The sequence below is a fragment of the Brachypodium distachyon genome, chromosome 1 (genome assembly GCF_000005505.3).
Source record: "Brachypodium distachyon strain Bd21 chromosome 1, Brachypodium_distachyon_v3.0, whole genome shotgun sequence".
Lineage (NCBI taxonomy): Eukaryota > Viridiplantae > Streptophyta > Magnoliopsida > Poales > Poaceae > Brachypodium > Brachypodium distachyon.
Window position 1 is genome coordinate 48,297,443 of NC_016131.3, and position 14,511 is coordinate 48,311,953.

At 49.8% G+C, this 14,511-nt stretch overlaps 4 protein-coding genes across 5 annotated transcripts; all 4 read left to right on the plus strand.

The window, feature by feature from the left end:
- The first annotated feature begins 855 nt into the window (after positions 1-855).
- On the plus strand, positions 856-7,036 carry LOC100840294 (protein WHI3). 2 transcript variants are annotated; one of them, XM_014897750.2, is made up of 10 exons: positions 856-1,226; positions 1,538-1,600; positions 2,074-2,152; positions 2,257-2,376; positions 2,812-2,890; positions 3,053-3,098; positions 3,596-3,702; positions 3,789-3,858; positions 4,496-4,578; positions 6,757-7,036. In XM_014897750.2, the coding sequence occupies exons 1-10, from the start codon at positions 999-1,001 to the stop codon at positions 6,785-6,787; spliced, it is 906 nt and encodes a 301-aa protein (XP_014753236.1). In that variant the 5' UTR covers positions 856-998; the 3' UTR covers positions 6,788-7,036. The 2 variants fall into 2 exon arrangements, with proteins under 2 accessions (XP_014753236.1, XP_014753235.1); XM_014897749.2 differs by having other exon boundaries at positions 858-1,226; positions 3,587-3,702.
- On the plus strand, positions 4,589-6,524 carry LOC112269885 (protein MIZU-KUSSEI 1-like). The gene has a single exon (XM_024457345.1). It carries the CDS (start codon positions 5,568-5,570, stop codon positions 6,351-6,353), a length of 786 nt encoding a protein of 261 aa, XP_024313113.1. The 5' UTR covers positions 4,589-5,567; the 3' UTR covers positions 6,354-6,524.
- Positions 7,037-7,188: 152 nt separating the features above from the next.
- LOC100841905 (rosmarinate synthase) lies at positions 7,189-9,317 on the plus strand. Its single transcript, XM_003561054.4, has one exon. The coding sequence runs from the start codon at positions 7,565-7,567 to the stop codon at positions 8,990-8,992; it is 1,428 nt and encodes a 475-aa protein (XP_003561102.1). The 5' UTR covers positions 7,189-7,564; the 3' UTR covers positions 8,993-9,317.
- Positions 9,318-10,539: 1,222 nt separating this feature from the next.
- Positions 10,540-11,123, plus strand: LOC100842197 (polyubiquitin-like). The gene has a single exon (XM_010231648.2). The coding sequence runs from the start codon at positions 10,614-10,616 to the stop codon at positions 11,121-11,123; it is 510 nt and encodes a 169-aa protein (XP_010229950.1). The 5' UTR covers positions 10,540-10,613.
- The last annotated feature ends 3,388 nt before the right edge of the window (positions 11,124-14,511 follow it).

Here is a 14,511-nt window from a genome sequence, read left to right on the forward strand (position 1 = left end):
CACACGGTCTACTAAAAAAATTCAATACACTTAGAACTGAAACATACTGCAGCAACCATCCCGCTTCCGCACATCCTAATGTAAGGTGTTTAAGTGGGTGCTTACGAAAATAAACAAATCATCATCTTAAGCACTAGTGCTTATTTGTATAGGAGAGGTGTCAAGTTAGACATCTGCCTAGCACCAGTGTTTAAAAAATTGGTTAATTTTTCTAAGCAGCTGGCTAAGCATCTTGCATCGTACATATCCTAACTTGAGAGCATGTACAATGCAAGGTGCTAAGACAGGTGCTTACGAAAATAAACCAATCACATTTTTAAGCACCAGTGCTTATTTGTACAGAGGAGGTGCCAAGTTAGGCATCTGGTTAGTCTAAATAAGCATCAGTGCTTAACAAAAACCGGTTAATTTTTCTAAACACCTACCTAGACATCTTACATTTGTACATGCTTGATGTCCTAACTTAGCCCGTCCGCAGCACCGCCTAAGGCTCCGCCAAGCCCTTGCCTGCGGTCCACTACACGCCAGCCGTTGATGTTGCCTCGCCAAAGACCACACCCCAAGACCCCGACCAATTTCTGGGATTGACGACCACGCCATCTTCGTCAACCTCGGCCGGACCATTTGCCGGATAATTGTGACAGCGGCGTGAACTGAATGCGGTCCATGGAGACATGGACATTGACATGTCTGACCTTGCTCTAGCCTTAGATCTAGGACTAGCTCGTTAACGATCCTATTTTGCTTCGATTTGCCCTTATTTTTCCGTTCAGCATATTTTGATTCGTCCTTATTTTTCTGTTTTTTGGCAAAAGGACTTCTCTTCTCTAAAAAAATTCTGAAAAAAAAATCGATCGTAAAAAAGCCGGACCTCCCTCTCCAGCACCGGTGAAAACTTGGTCAAAAAATAAAGCGCCGGGGAAAAGGGTCAAAGCGAAGGAAGAAGAGCACACGCGGCGGCGCCGCTCCCTCCGCTTCTCCGCACGCCCCACGTCGAGATGAGCCTCTCCCACCACCGCCTCCTCCCGGCCGCCGCGCCGCCTTTGGGGGACCCCTACTACGTGTACGCGCCGCACCCGCACTCGGACCCGCAGCGGCAGGGCGTCGTCACGCTCTTCGTCGCCGGCCTCCCCGACGACGTCAAGCCCCGCGAGATCCACAACCTCTTCTCCCGCCGCCCCGGCTTCGACCAGTGCCTCCTCGAGTACACCGGCCGCGGCAACCAGGTCCCCCTCCGGCCTCCTCCTCTCCCTCTCCCCCAAGTCTCAGTTCCTGCCGCAGTGCCGCGTACTCCTTTCTGAAACTAATCCCTCGCCTAGGTTGAAACTGGAAGGCAGACGAACCCTTCGCTCCCGCTGTTCCGCTGTCCCATACCAGCCATATACACTGGCTGTGTGTAGGATTATTTCAGACTAGAACGAAATCCAGATTATTGCTTATTCCTCCGGATGCGTGTGTGTTACATCACGCCAATGTCAGTGTACCGCTGTTTGCTTGATGCTGTCTCTGAACCCTAATCCTTACTTCCATGCTGCAGGCTGTTGCCTTCGTGTCATTCTTCACTCATCAAGCGGCCTTGTCAACAATGCTCGCGTTAAATGTGAGTTGTAGTATCGACTGTCGAGTCAAGTTCATCCTGCATTTTTCTTGTTTCTGCTCCGTAGAAATCCTATGCTCCATTTTGAGTACGAATTTAGACAATTGAATGCTGAAATCATGTATCCGGTTGGACAATTCACAGTAGTAAATCAAATCAGTGGAAACTGTAAGAGAAAAGCAGTCTTGCTCTCGCTGCATGATCAAAACCCATATATTGGACTTATATAAAATGTGATCTAGATTCTCATGCTTTTTCTTCTTATACTTTGACCATATGAGTATATTATGAGCCAAAAGTGTAAGACACATCTTCTCTAATGTAAAGTACATGTTTAATGTAAGCAATAGTAGTGACTAGCGAGAAATAATTCTATACCTACTTGTGTCTTGTTCATAAACCTTCTAGCTTCATAGCTTATTGGGTTGATCATTTGATTGTCATTGTCACTGATCTAATACTTTATTGCATTTTAGGGAACTGTTTTTGATCCCGAGAATGGTGATTGTTTGCACATTGAGCTAGCGAAGTCAAATTCACGCAGACGTCATGGAGGTACTATTTATACATTATGACTAATTTCTTATTGTACCGCCACCACCCCAATCAAATATATGTTGAAAACTTCCATGCCATTCTGATTGCAATTTCCATGTTAGGTGGTGGTGATGTCTACAGGGTTATTGACAAACGAGTAAATAGAAGAGAGGTAAATGCTGACAATGAGCACATTGGTGATGATGATGTATCAGGGGAGGATGAAGGCGAGGGCAAATATGGTAATAGTCATTCTTATCTGACATCTGTAGTGCAAATGATCCTCAACTCTTCATAGTTATCATCAATACCACCACCATCTAGAATTCCACATTCAGAACAAACTTGTAATAAGAGGAATAGAACTTGTAATTCAGAACAAACTTGTAATTCCAAGTACATCTAGAATTCCACATTCAGAACAAACACTTCATAGTTATCTTTCTTCTTACTCTAGATTTTCTTGTGGCATGATGCCATGCCATAACTAAGTGCTCGCATGTTAGCAGCAGTAAGATGTACTTGGTATGTCACCTTTATGAAATTATTATGTGGCAGGATGACTTTTGCATACGCATGAATAAATACAAGTAACGAAGTATGGGATTCCTCAAGGCACTATCAGTACAACTTAGTATATATCTCACATGCATTCTTTGTTTTTACCGAACATCCAGGAGAGGGTGGATCTGATGAGCCATCAGACACAGAAAATGATAATTCCAGTGACAAGAATGAGTTACCGGCGGATCAAAGGTTGTCATGCACTTAAAGTTACACTTACTTGGAGAAAAGCTTTCTTCTTGATTTAGCATTCACTGTACAGAACACTAGGTCTAGTGAGCAACTTCTCTTATATCTCCAGATTATGCATGGGTTTGTTAGTGATATATGGTTCATATTTCCTTTGATGGACAGTGGTGAACCAGGGATCAAACAGAAGAAGAGGCAATCTCCTTCAAATGTGAGTTTCGTGTCATAGCTTTACTCATCACACTTCTACGTTCTATCATTGTTGTAGTACCCAATGTACACTGCTGCAGTGGTACGAGACAATGCAAGTAGTTCTGCACGATTCTACACTATCTGACTATTATCAAAGACCAACCAAACTACTCTTGCAATGTGGTCATTGCATGTTTTGTGGAATCATGTAGTAGCTCAGTTTTTTTACCAAGCTGACAAGGATGTGGATCTGTACACATGCAGACTAGGTTACTTCTAACTTATTTACTATAAATATTTGAATCTCTTATATTCAACATATCGTGAAAGTGAGATCATGCACATATTATGATCACAGTTAGTCACAATTTTGTGCATGTGTACATTCTGCATCTAGTTTTAGGCAGTTTTTGAAGTGCACAATTTAATAATGGCACATATAATGATAATCATAAGAGTAAATTTTATTTTTCCACACGAGTGTTCCTTTAAATGTTTAAATTCTAGTCCATACAGGATCAACCAGACAAGTCTTCAGTTGATATTCCACCTTGTTCTACTTTATTTATTGAAAATTTGGGACAAACATGCACGGAGGAAGAGCTAGAGGAAGTTTTTTCGAAGTATGTTACCTAAATTCTTCTAATATATTCATAAAAGTGGAGTCACAGGAAAAGAAAAAAGAGTGACCATTGCTTCTTGTTGGCAGGCAACCTGGATTTCATGTGCTTAAAATGCGTCGCCGTGGTGGAATGCCTGCAGCTTTTGCTGATTTTACGGTAAGTTAAATTATTTATGTTTTTTTTTCTGAGGTTCCAAGGCTCTGTATTTATTAGGATGTGGACTTGATAGTTGATATAACCAAAAGACACATGACACTGTCAACTGTGTTTGTTTTGGAAATGCATATGTGCTATTGTCTCTGTGATTATTATACTAACAAGGTTCAACAATGCTGATATTCTAGAACTTTACGTTTGTAGTGATTTTATATGATCTACTAATTGTCATAACTGGACAGGTAACATTGAGAAGGGGGTAGGCTAAAACTGAGCATTTTCAAAATAAAAGAAAAACCGTGCCACGTTTTTACAATAATTGAATTACCAATATCTGGGATTAGTTAGTTGCCTGAGACAATCTTATGAATTATAAATCTGGGCTAGTTGCCCAATCCACTGTCAAAAGCATCTCAGTTGATAAGAAAAATCATGCTGAAATGTTGTTATTGCATTTCGAGGAAACATAATCATCTGAGTAGTGAGTACTTTACCCTAATTAAAAATAAGTGCATACTTTTCTTGTACTGTCTCTGTTCTTGTTTACTTGCCTCTTGTACAATATACACATTTGTTACAATTATATGTTACTATTGCTATTGCTATTGTTTTCTTATACATGACTTGTATTTTGCAGGATATTGAATCCTCTACTGCGGCTATGAATAACCTCCAAGGAACCATTTTGTCTTCTTCCGATAGTGATGGTTTGCGTATCGAGTATCCTTTATGCCTTGTTGTGCAACACAATGCATGCTTTTCATTTCTTATGTTTGCCAGTTTGGCACCCCCCTGCTAATCACCTCTCAACCGTACTGTTATGACTTATGTTTAATGTATGCTCGTATTTTTCCTTCAAGGGTTAGTAACAGGTAATACAACTGTCCCCATCTTTTTCTATATTCTGAAAGTATAATATTTATTGGAGAAACATGCATTGCACGTAAACAGTTGCTATGCTCACTAAAGAATGGGATGGTACTGGTCCCCAATCCTATGTGCTCACTAGCATATCAAAATTTAGAGATTGCAATCCTAACAAGTTCTTGTGTTCCAAACAAGCATTAAATGTTGGTAGGGTGTTGCAACAAAATATACTATATCTTGCAAATGAGTTCTATTTCACAAAAATTCAATGACTGACAAAAGAAAATGATCATGATAATTTTGTCTAAGCCCAGGTAGCCAGGTGATAATAAACTACAGTACCGAGATATGATGGGTACTAATCATTACATAGTTAGTATGTGCTCCTTATCTACTCCATTTTTTCTCTATTACAAACATAGATCATGTAAAATTCACTACTCGTGTTCTTTCTCTGTTTCGAGAAGTCCAAACAGCATTCCATGCCATTATCTTATCGTTTCTAGTTCAGTGGAAACAACAAGGTGCATAGACCTTTGTAGTTTCTTCCAAAGAACACATGGATTGGCATGAGGCATCTATCCAAGAACACACACAGAAAACAATGCGAGGTTTCGTCTAGTGATGACATAGGCAGAAACAACATAGTTAAGTTGGATTCCAATGTTCCAATGTCCTGCGTCCACATCTATATGGCTCTTCAGTCTTCACGCCTGCACATATATCATCGCCTCACTTGTTGCACCAGCTCAGAATAAGATCTCAAATGCTGTTCTACATGCCATCACTTCAGCTTATCTGCACCAAGAAGCAGAGCTGAGTAGCTACAGAGATTAGGCAGCATGAAGAAGAATACGTCTGCTTCTAACTATCTGTGCCTCGCGCCAATTTTCTCCTCCTGCATCCCCTCCGGTAAGCAGCAGTCGGGCGATGATGCTGCCAAGAATCGCCTCAGTTTTTCTTTCACGGACAACCGTGCTGGCAGAAAGGATCCATGGCAGCCGGAGGAGCACCTGTCCGACAGCATCATCGACCCAGCCGCCTCGATCATAACCAAGAAGGACGGTCGGCCCTGCACCATCATTGTGGGCACCATCTTCGGGAGTCGCAGTGGCCGCGTCACCTTCTGCGTGCAACGCGATGCCTCGGTGCCACCGCCGTTCCTCTTCGAACTTTCCGTGCCGATGCAGTCCCTTGCTGCCGAAATGGCATCCGGCCTTCTCCGTATCGCGCTCGAGTGCCATCGCTCTAGCGGCAGATCGGGTGCTGCGGGCGACAAGGCTACTGGTGGCAGATCGAGGAACGTTTGGAAGGCGTCCTGCAATGGGCAGGACGTGGGACATGCAATCCGCCGGCCTCCAACGGACTGGGAGCGGGGCGTGCTGGAGAGCATGCGGACGATGACGGCTGGTGTTGGGGCGCTTCCTCCTGTAGAGGCTCCAGAACAGATCAATGAGGGAGGACAGCAAGACTGCGGCGGCGCAGAAGTGCTGTATATGAGGGCGACTTATCAGAGAATCGTGGGCTCCAAGGACGCCGTCTCGTACCATCTCATCAGCCCCGGCACCGCTGGCGGTAGCCCGCCTCAGGAGCTCAGCCTCTTCTTGCTGCGAACCAGGGGTAATTGAGATTGATGGGGTGTAGATGCGTAGTGTCATGCCTGGCGTGGATGTGCTACATCTACATGTTACTACTATATGGCATCGTGATCACAGTTTGTCTGTTTTATGGTTTGGTGGGTTTGATCTGGCTTACATCTCTTCCATGTTAATATTATCTACTGATTTTACCCCCGAGTACATACTCATTTTTTAGTTTTCCAGGCTATGCTGGTTGAGTTTGCATCTTCCGCATATCAAAACATACTGCTCGTTTGATTTATTTTCTGTGTTGCCGACAACCTGATTTGTTGCATTTTTGCTAAGCTGTTGATGCTAGAACTACTATTTCCATTACCTAGCAATTCCCTTTGACTGCAACTAGAAACCATGCACCATTTTAGATCCTTGTTTCCCTTAACTCTAGCCGCAGGTACGCAAGGTCGAAGATGAGGAAGAGCTAGCTGACAATAGCTGTCGTTCTCGGATTTTATATCATTTGGAGGATCCCTGCACATGTAATTGCCTGTCCTGTAGCATCTGGAGTTTGTAGTATTCTTTACCAAAGCATGTGAACCAGGATCTGTGCATTTGTCCTGTGCCAGAGGTTTTGGATTATTTTTTACCCATCCTTTAGGAACCTTCTGTATCGGGGCTTCAGCAGAAAAGTAAACAACTCTATTTGGCATAATCGATCGGATCGTACATGTTCAGTTTCGGATTTGGACATGCCATTGCAGGATTGAGTTACAGACGGTGAGAGAAGAAGATGCCTGATCTCTCTGGGAAACAGCCCCGCCTACTTTTGAGATCATGACTTCTTCTCCCATCGCATGGTCAAAGATCGCGGAAAGGATTTGACATGTTCGGTTGTCACATCAGTCTACATTGCAATGGAAGTGAACAGTAAAGCAGAATAATGAACTTCGAAACCGCAGTGGAATCACTCGCCAATTTGCCCCTTCCTCTTCTGGAAACGAGTTTGACGAAAGAAAATCGTGGTTGTTGAACCCTCGGCGTTGGCTGTCTACACTTGTCTTCTTCAGCCAACGTGCCCATTCTCTAGCAGCCGAGCTGTCTGAATTGGGTCCAAGTTGCGTTGCGCCCAAACCACACCATACAAACGACGATAAATCCCATCTCGTGCCTTCCACGCCGTCCGTTCTACGTGTCCCGGCGCCAACCCAACGGCCAACCGACCCCGCGTCCGTGCATAACAGCGGCAGCCGTGACGCGACGCCATGCCGCCGGCCGAGCGGCTCGACGTCGAGATCACCTCCCGGACACTAGTCCGCGCCTCCGACCCGCCGCGGGGCTTCCCGGCGGTGCTCCCGGTGTCCAACCTGGACCTCATCTTCGGCTCTTTCCACGTCTTTTTCATCTCCGTCTACCCTGCTCCCACCGCCGGCTTCCCCGCCGTGGCCGCGGCCGCGCGCGCCGCACTCCCGGCTTTCCTCTCCCGGTTCTTCCCCTTCGCCGGCCGCATCGTCCCCAACGCCTCCACGGGCATCCCCGAGATCCACTGCTCCAACGCGGGCGCCGAGCTCGTCATCGCCCGCGCCGGCGCCGGAACCCGGCTCGCGGACGTCGACTTCTTCGACGCCGACCGCTCGCTGGGGCGCATCCAGGTGCCGTTCCAGCGCGGCCTCGCGCTGTCGCTGCAGCTCGTCGGGTTCGCCTGCGGCGGGTTCGCGCTCACCTGGGGCTCCGACCACCTTCTCCTCGACGGCCGCGGCCTCACCGCGCTGCCCAACGCCTGGACCGAGCTCCTCCGCACGGGCGAGCTCCCATGGCCGGACCCCCTCAGCCACCTCGCCCGGGCGTCCCTCTTCCTCCCACGCTCCCCATGTCAGTACCCGCTGTCGATGGACGCCGAGTTCGTCCGCTACGACGCGCCCGGCAGCCTCCCGAACCCGCTCCTCGTGGCCACCCTCGTGCGCCGCAACTACGTCGTCTCCAACGCCGCCGTCGACCGCCTCCGCGCCGCCGCATCCGGCTCCTCGCGGCTCGAGGCGCTCTCGGCGCACGTGTGGAAGCTCCTCGCCACGGCGGTCGGAACCTCCGACACGCACTGCCGCATGGCATGGCTCGTGGACGGCCGCCGAGTGCTCGACATGGGCAAGTACCCCGGCGCGGCCACCGCCTACCTCGGCAACGTGCTGACCTACGCGTCGAGGGAAGCCGCCGTGGAGACGATCTCGGCCTCCCCGCTCGGCGACGTGGCGGCCATGGCGGCGGCGGCGATCGGGGAGGCGTTGAGGCAGGAGCGGTACGAGGCGCTGGTGGACTGGATGGAGGAGCACAAGGGGGCGTTCCGGGAAGAAGGCGGGAAGTGGACGGAGGCGGTGGGGCTCGGCACGGGGAGCCCGGCGCTGGTGGTCTCGGCGTTCGTGCCGTTCCGGGTGGAAGGGGATTTCGGGTTCGGGAAGCCCAGGATGGTGATGCCGTGGATCAGGCCCGGGCGGCTCGGGTCGGCGGCCATGACGCTGATCCGGAGCCCCACCGGGGACGGGTCGTGGCTGGTGACTGCCCGGCTGTGGCCCAGGCTGGCTGAGGTCGTCGACAAGGATCCTGAGGCCGTGTTCAGGCCGGCCACCGCCGAGCGGCTCGGGTTCGCCGCTGACACGGCGCAGCTTCAGGCGACGAACGCCATGAGCAGCCGCATGTGAGCGAGGAGGGCGGCGGTGTCGCGGCGCTGCTTGCGTGCACGGCTGTTTTCCACTCGATCTGATTCGATTCTGTACCAACCTCCTAGTCGGCAACGGTTATCAACAGTCATGGGCTGTGGGCCTCTTATGAACTTTTGTCTATTATTATTATTGATTTATTTATTTATTTCCCTGTTTTTGCATGTTGCGGGGGGTGCATTTGTTTTAATAAAAGATTGGGTATTTCTCTTCCCAAGACGATCCTTGTATCCAAAATTGCTTTGAGATCATGATACTGTCGTGGGATGCAGAGTCCAAATGTTATACAGCAAACTGTATTACTGTACTCCTATGTCAACGAGTAACTGTCGTGGAGATATTCTAACCAGCATCAACAACCATGTATCGGTGCGAGTTGGTTCTTTACGATACAACGAGCCCATCCAAATTTAAGTCTCCGATTTGATATTTTTTAGATCTATTTCAGAATTTAACAGGCGTTGTGTTTTCAAGGGAAGTGACGTACGCATCAATTATGAGACGTGCCGGACCAGTCTCTCGGAAGTGTTCATAGGTATAGTGTGTGTGCGTATTTGTGAACGTCTGCGTCTGTAGCGTGTGTTTGCTAGAAAAAAAATCTGGTTGGAGTACTACACCGTAGCATTCATCCCGAAGAGGGAAGAGCAACGAATCCTTCAATATACTAAGCTGCTCCACCACTACCATCCGCGATACCTGACGCTCGCGTGAATGAATTCCGTGAACCCATGATGATCTCCCTCCCTGCATATTTTTCTTTTGAGAGGAATCTCCGTCCCTGCAAACTTTGGTTATGCACACGGGCCTATAATTCTCGTGTGGAAGAATCACAAGCCCATGGGCACGGCCCGGCTGAACCAAACCTTAATTCGCATCCGCCTCGAAGATGGACGCTTCGTGGCACGGCCTGTCGACCGATATATCGCCAGCCCGTCTCATGACTTGTCTTTTTTTTCCCCTTTCCGGTAACTGACTCCTGACTCGTCAGGTTTCCTTCTTCTGATATCTACCCGATTCGCGTCCAAGTCCAAAGGTGAGATTTCTACAATCTCCATGTCAAGAAGAAGAGATTTCTATAATCTCTATAAAACCCTTCGTATACGTGCGCCTGTGATGATCGATCCCTGACAATTATTTTTTCTTCAATCCTTTTTGAAAGAACTCGTACAGATCAATTTGTGGTTATTCCCGCTGATCATCCGATCCCTTGCTACCTAGTAGCAGCTAGCGGTATGGGTAACGCTGCCGCACACTACAACGCTAAGCGGCCAACCAAGAACAAGGTATCTTCATTAATTACCAATCAACGCTAACATGCACCTAAATCATAGCCTGCCGTTGAACATACGCGCTGATGTTAATTTGGTTTGGTTAATTTGCTTGCTCGTGCAGCAGATTCAGGTCTTGGTGAAGACCCAATCCGGCGAGACCATCCCCGTGAAGGCCAACCCGTCAGACACCATCTACGCCGTCAAGGCGAAGATCCAGGGCCAGCAATGCCAGGCCCTCGACGGGAAGCAGCTAGATGACCGGCGCACCCTTGCCGACTACGGCATTATCCACGGCGAGTCCACCACGCTCCACCTCGACCTTCATCTTGACAATGGCCGCCAACGCCAACAAGGCCCTCGCCCTGGACGTCCAGAGCTCGGACACCATTAGAGACGTCAAGGCAAAGATCTACCACAAGCTGCCGGGCAACCCGGTCCCGTCCCGGCAGCGGCTCGTCTTCGCGGGGAAGATGATGGAGGAAGACGGGCGCACCCTGGAGGAGTACGGCGTGAAGGAGGAGAGCCGGCTGCACCTGGCCGTTACCCGGCCGCCGCCGCCCGTCGGGGTCTTCGTCAGGGCGCCCAGCGGCAAGCGCCTTTACCTGAGAGAATTGGAGCTGTCGGACACCGTCTGGAGCGTTAAGGAGAAGATCTCTGACGAGGAGCGCATCCCGCCGGGCCGGCTGCGGGTTGTTTATGGCGGGAAGCAGCTGGAGGACGGCAGCACCCTGGCGGACTGCAATGTGAGGAACGGCACGTTGCTCACTGCTATCCTTCGCCTCGGTTGCCGGCACTGCGTAGTCTGCGCTGAGCGTGTATGTAGGCCGCGCTGTACTAGTTGATTTCACTGCAATGTCGATCAAATTTCGGAGTTACGGTATTACGTATTTCATCTGGATATCAATTCACATGTGAAATTAATCTAACGTGTTGGAGTTTGGGTTTGTCCGACAAAGAATCCTTCTGCGCTGAATATCAATTCACATGCGGCTCATGCCGTTCGTCGCGTGCTGCGCCGTGTCATCTGAAATAGTCTTTCCGCGGCCGGGTCGGGTTGAACTTGAATCCCATCCTCGCCCGGCCGGCCCAGACGACGAGGCCGGCAGATCCTGATTCGGATCGAGCCGCACGATTGTGGGTAATGTTCCTCTCAAAGAAAAAAAAGATTGTGGGTCGCCTCAATGCATATCCTTTCCTTCCCCGTTGTAGTTGTAAGGTCCATAACTATTGTACCGTATCAACGGAAAACAATCAAGGATTGCAACTTGCCTTCTGTGCCGATTTTTTATTTTTTTTGGAGAGAGAGGTCCGGTCGTTTCTCCTATTGGAGACACCGCGAAAAACAGGAGCAAGGCCCACAGTCAGCGGCTCGACGCTCGGACCTAAAGACAAAGAAATAAAGATAAGAGATCTCTAAAGATAAAAGAAGAATGTAAATTTTATTCATTGCCATTGATTACTTGCAAGAGAAGACTAATTCATAGCGCAGAATTAAAAAGAACCTCCATTTGCTGTCAAAAAGGAAAAAGAAGAAAACGAACCTGAATTATTTTTTGAGAACCACGAACCTGAATTATCACCAACCACTAGCTAGACGACGGCAATGGTGGACGAGAAGAACTAGTATATCGATCGGTAGGCAGCTAAGATAGAGATTGGATTTAGAGATTGCTACTGAAAAAAAAAATCATGGTTTCTGACGAGCACAAGTAACACCGAGTACACATGAACAGAGTGGGTACTTAAAACCGAAGCTTCCACCGACTGAACTGCCAAACCGAAGAGTCGCACACAATCAATTCCCCCTAGAATCTAAAAGGGAAATCCCGCTATAAATTGGCCGGCCGGTCATCTCGACGAATCATTGACCGGCACCTGCCTTGAACTTGATCAGCTCGACGAATTCGATACAGTCGGGAACGTCAAGGCCAGGATCCGGGAACATCTTGACATTCCCGTGCGCCAGCAGAGGCTCGTCTAGTCGTCTTTGCCGGGAAGCAGCTGGAAGACGGCCGCACCCTAGCGGACCACAATGTGTCGAACGAATCGAGTATCAGTCTGATTCTCCGTATCCCTGGCGCCCCTGGGATAGTAGACCCAGCAGCTTCTCACGGTCAGGCTGCAGCTGCAGTTTACTTCCCTAATTGTGAGTTCCTGGACGCTCGGGTGGGCTCGCACCCATAGCAGATTTGGCGGTCTATCATCGATGGCTAGGACGTGCTCAAGCAAGGCTTGATTCGACTGATAGGCAATGGTGAGAACACTCATGCATGGAATGACAATTGGATTCTGTCGTCGCACGGGGCTCCGACACCGGGGGTGTGCCGGCACCCCTTTTTAGGTTCGGCAGTGGGCTACGGGGATCGCTCCGGTGATCGTCAGCGGGGCCGATGCAAATCGCAGAAACGCACCCTAGACACTACTCACGGGCGCATACACACGCTTTTTACCCAGGTTCGGGCCACCTTGCGTTGTAAAACCCTACGTCCTGCTTGTCTGAGCTTATATTCCTGTAAAACAGAGGGTTTACAAGTTCCCGGGGAAGGGTCCCCAGGTGCTCTTTTTTTTGGCTAAGCGCTCCTTGCTACTTTTGGTTAAGGCTAGTGCCGAGCTATGTGACCGTAGAACCCTTTAACCGTTGGCGGGGGTCCTCCTTTTATAGCCAAGGGGATACCACAGGTGTCACGATGCATGGTTTACAAGTGGCGAGCAAGGAGCTTGGGCAACTCCTCCTCGGTGCGCTGGCATGCATGCATGAGCGCCAACCGTGCTGCTAGGGGTATAGGGCCTAAAAAAATAGGACTGGACAACCAGTGTTCGCTCGACAAGACGGATAACGCCCCTCCTGTCGGCTCATTAAATGCGCCATGCGGCTCACTCCTCGCCCTGGCGAGACTGCACCCTGGACGCCCAGCGTGCGCCCACGTGGCGTTGCTGCTCTGCTCGCTTGGCCCGCCCTTACAGCGGGAACCGGCACCCGGGAACCCCCCTTCCCGGCAAGTGACTTCCCAGGAGGTGCCTAGGCGGGAACTAGCGCCCGGGAACCCCACTTCCCGGCAAGTGACTCCCCGAGAGGTGCCCAGGCAGGAATATTCCCCGAAGCCCCGCTAGCCCTTCCGGGCTGGTAGCTTGCCGGGCAGCCTGCAGTTGCCGCCCGGGGCGAGATCCCTCCGGGAACTCGGCGACGCGACCCACACGTCGCGCAACGGTGGTACCCTGGGAGCCACTGGTGCGACAAATTCCAAGGGATTTGGCTCTAAGAACTTTGGCTTGTCCACGTGATGGTCCCCCCCTGATGGTCTCGGATTTTATTGATCGAACGTCTGCTAGTTGGGATACTCAGCGTCTCGATGAGTTTTTCCTGTTGACGGACGTGGAAATTATCCGCTCGATTCCCATATGCACCCGCAATATTGAGGACTTCCGGGCGTGGCATTTTGAGAAGACCAGTTGTTTCTCCGTCCGATCCGCTTATCGCATGTTGGTGAACACCAAGAGGAGAAGGGAAGCCTGGCTTGACGGACATGCATCTAGCTCCAATCAGGCTGCAACTGAGAAGAGTTGGACTCCTTTGTGGAAGACTCGAGTCCCTTCTAAATTGCATGTCTTCCTATGGAGGTTAGCCCACACCTCAATCCCTACAGGTGATGTCCGCCACCGCCGGAAAATGGCTCCAACCAGTGCTTGTGCCATCTGCGGTGAGCCGGACTCTTGGCGACACTCCCTCATCGAGTGCAATATGAGTCGATGTGTCTGGGCCCTTGCGTCGGGATCTCTTCTGGAGCACATGGAGAAGACATCGGAGCCAGACGCGAAGCAGCGGATCTTCGCGATGATAGAGTCCCTACCACATGACGAACTGACTAGATGCTTCGTCACCTTGTGGGCAATCTGGTATGCTCGTAGGAAAGTGATCCAGGAGGACAGATATCAAAGCCTGCTGTCCACGCACTCTTTCATCGAAAACTTCCTGCACGACCTAGAGATCTTACCCTAGAAGGAGAAGGCCCGTCCGCCCAACATCCCTATGCCAACGGCGAGATGGATTCCCCCACCAGCCGGCTACGTGAAGATTAATGTTGACGCCTCTGTTGCAAAACACTGCTGTGCTGGTGCCGCTGCCGCCGTCTGCTGGAATGCCGAGGGCTGTTTACTAGGCGCTTCTGCCCTGGTCTTCACTGGCCTAGCAGACCCGGGAACGCTGGAGGTGCTGGCCTGCAGAGAAGCCCT

Excerpts from the sequence above, each read along its gene's own strand:
- LOC100840294 (XM_014897749.2), top strand. The coding sequence starts at position 999 with ATGAGCCTCTCCCACCACCGCCTCCTCCCGGCCGCCGCGCCGCCTTTG. Across the intron at positions 1,227-1,537 it reads ACACCGGCCGCGGCAACCAG|GCTGTTGCCTTCGTGTCATT; the intron begins GTCCCCCTCCGG and ends TCCATGCTGCAG. Across the intron at positions 1,601-2,073 it reads CAACAATGCTCGCGTTAAAT|GGAACTGTTTTTGATCCCGA; the intron begins GTGAGTTGTAGT and ends ATTGCATTTTAG.
- LOC112269885 (XM_024457345.1), top strand. The coding sequence starts at position 5,568 with ATGAAGAAGAATACGTCTGCTTCTAACTATCTGTGCCTCGCGCCAATT.
- LOC100841905 (XM_003561054.4), top strand. The coding sequence starts at position 7,565 with ATGCCGCCGGCCGAGCGGCTCGACGTCGAGATCACCTCCCGGACACTA.
- LOC100842197 (XM_010231648.2), top strand. The coding sequence starts at position 10,614 with ATGGCCGCCAACGCCAACAAGGCCCTCGCCCTGGACGTCCAGAGCTCG.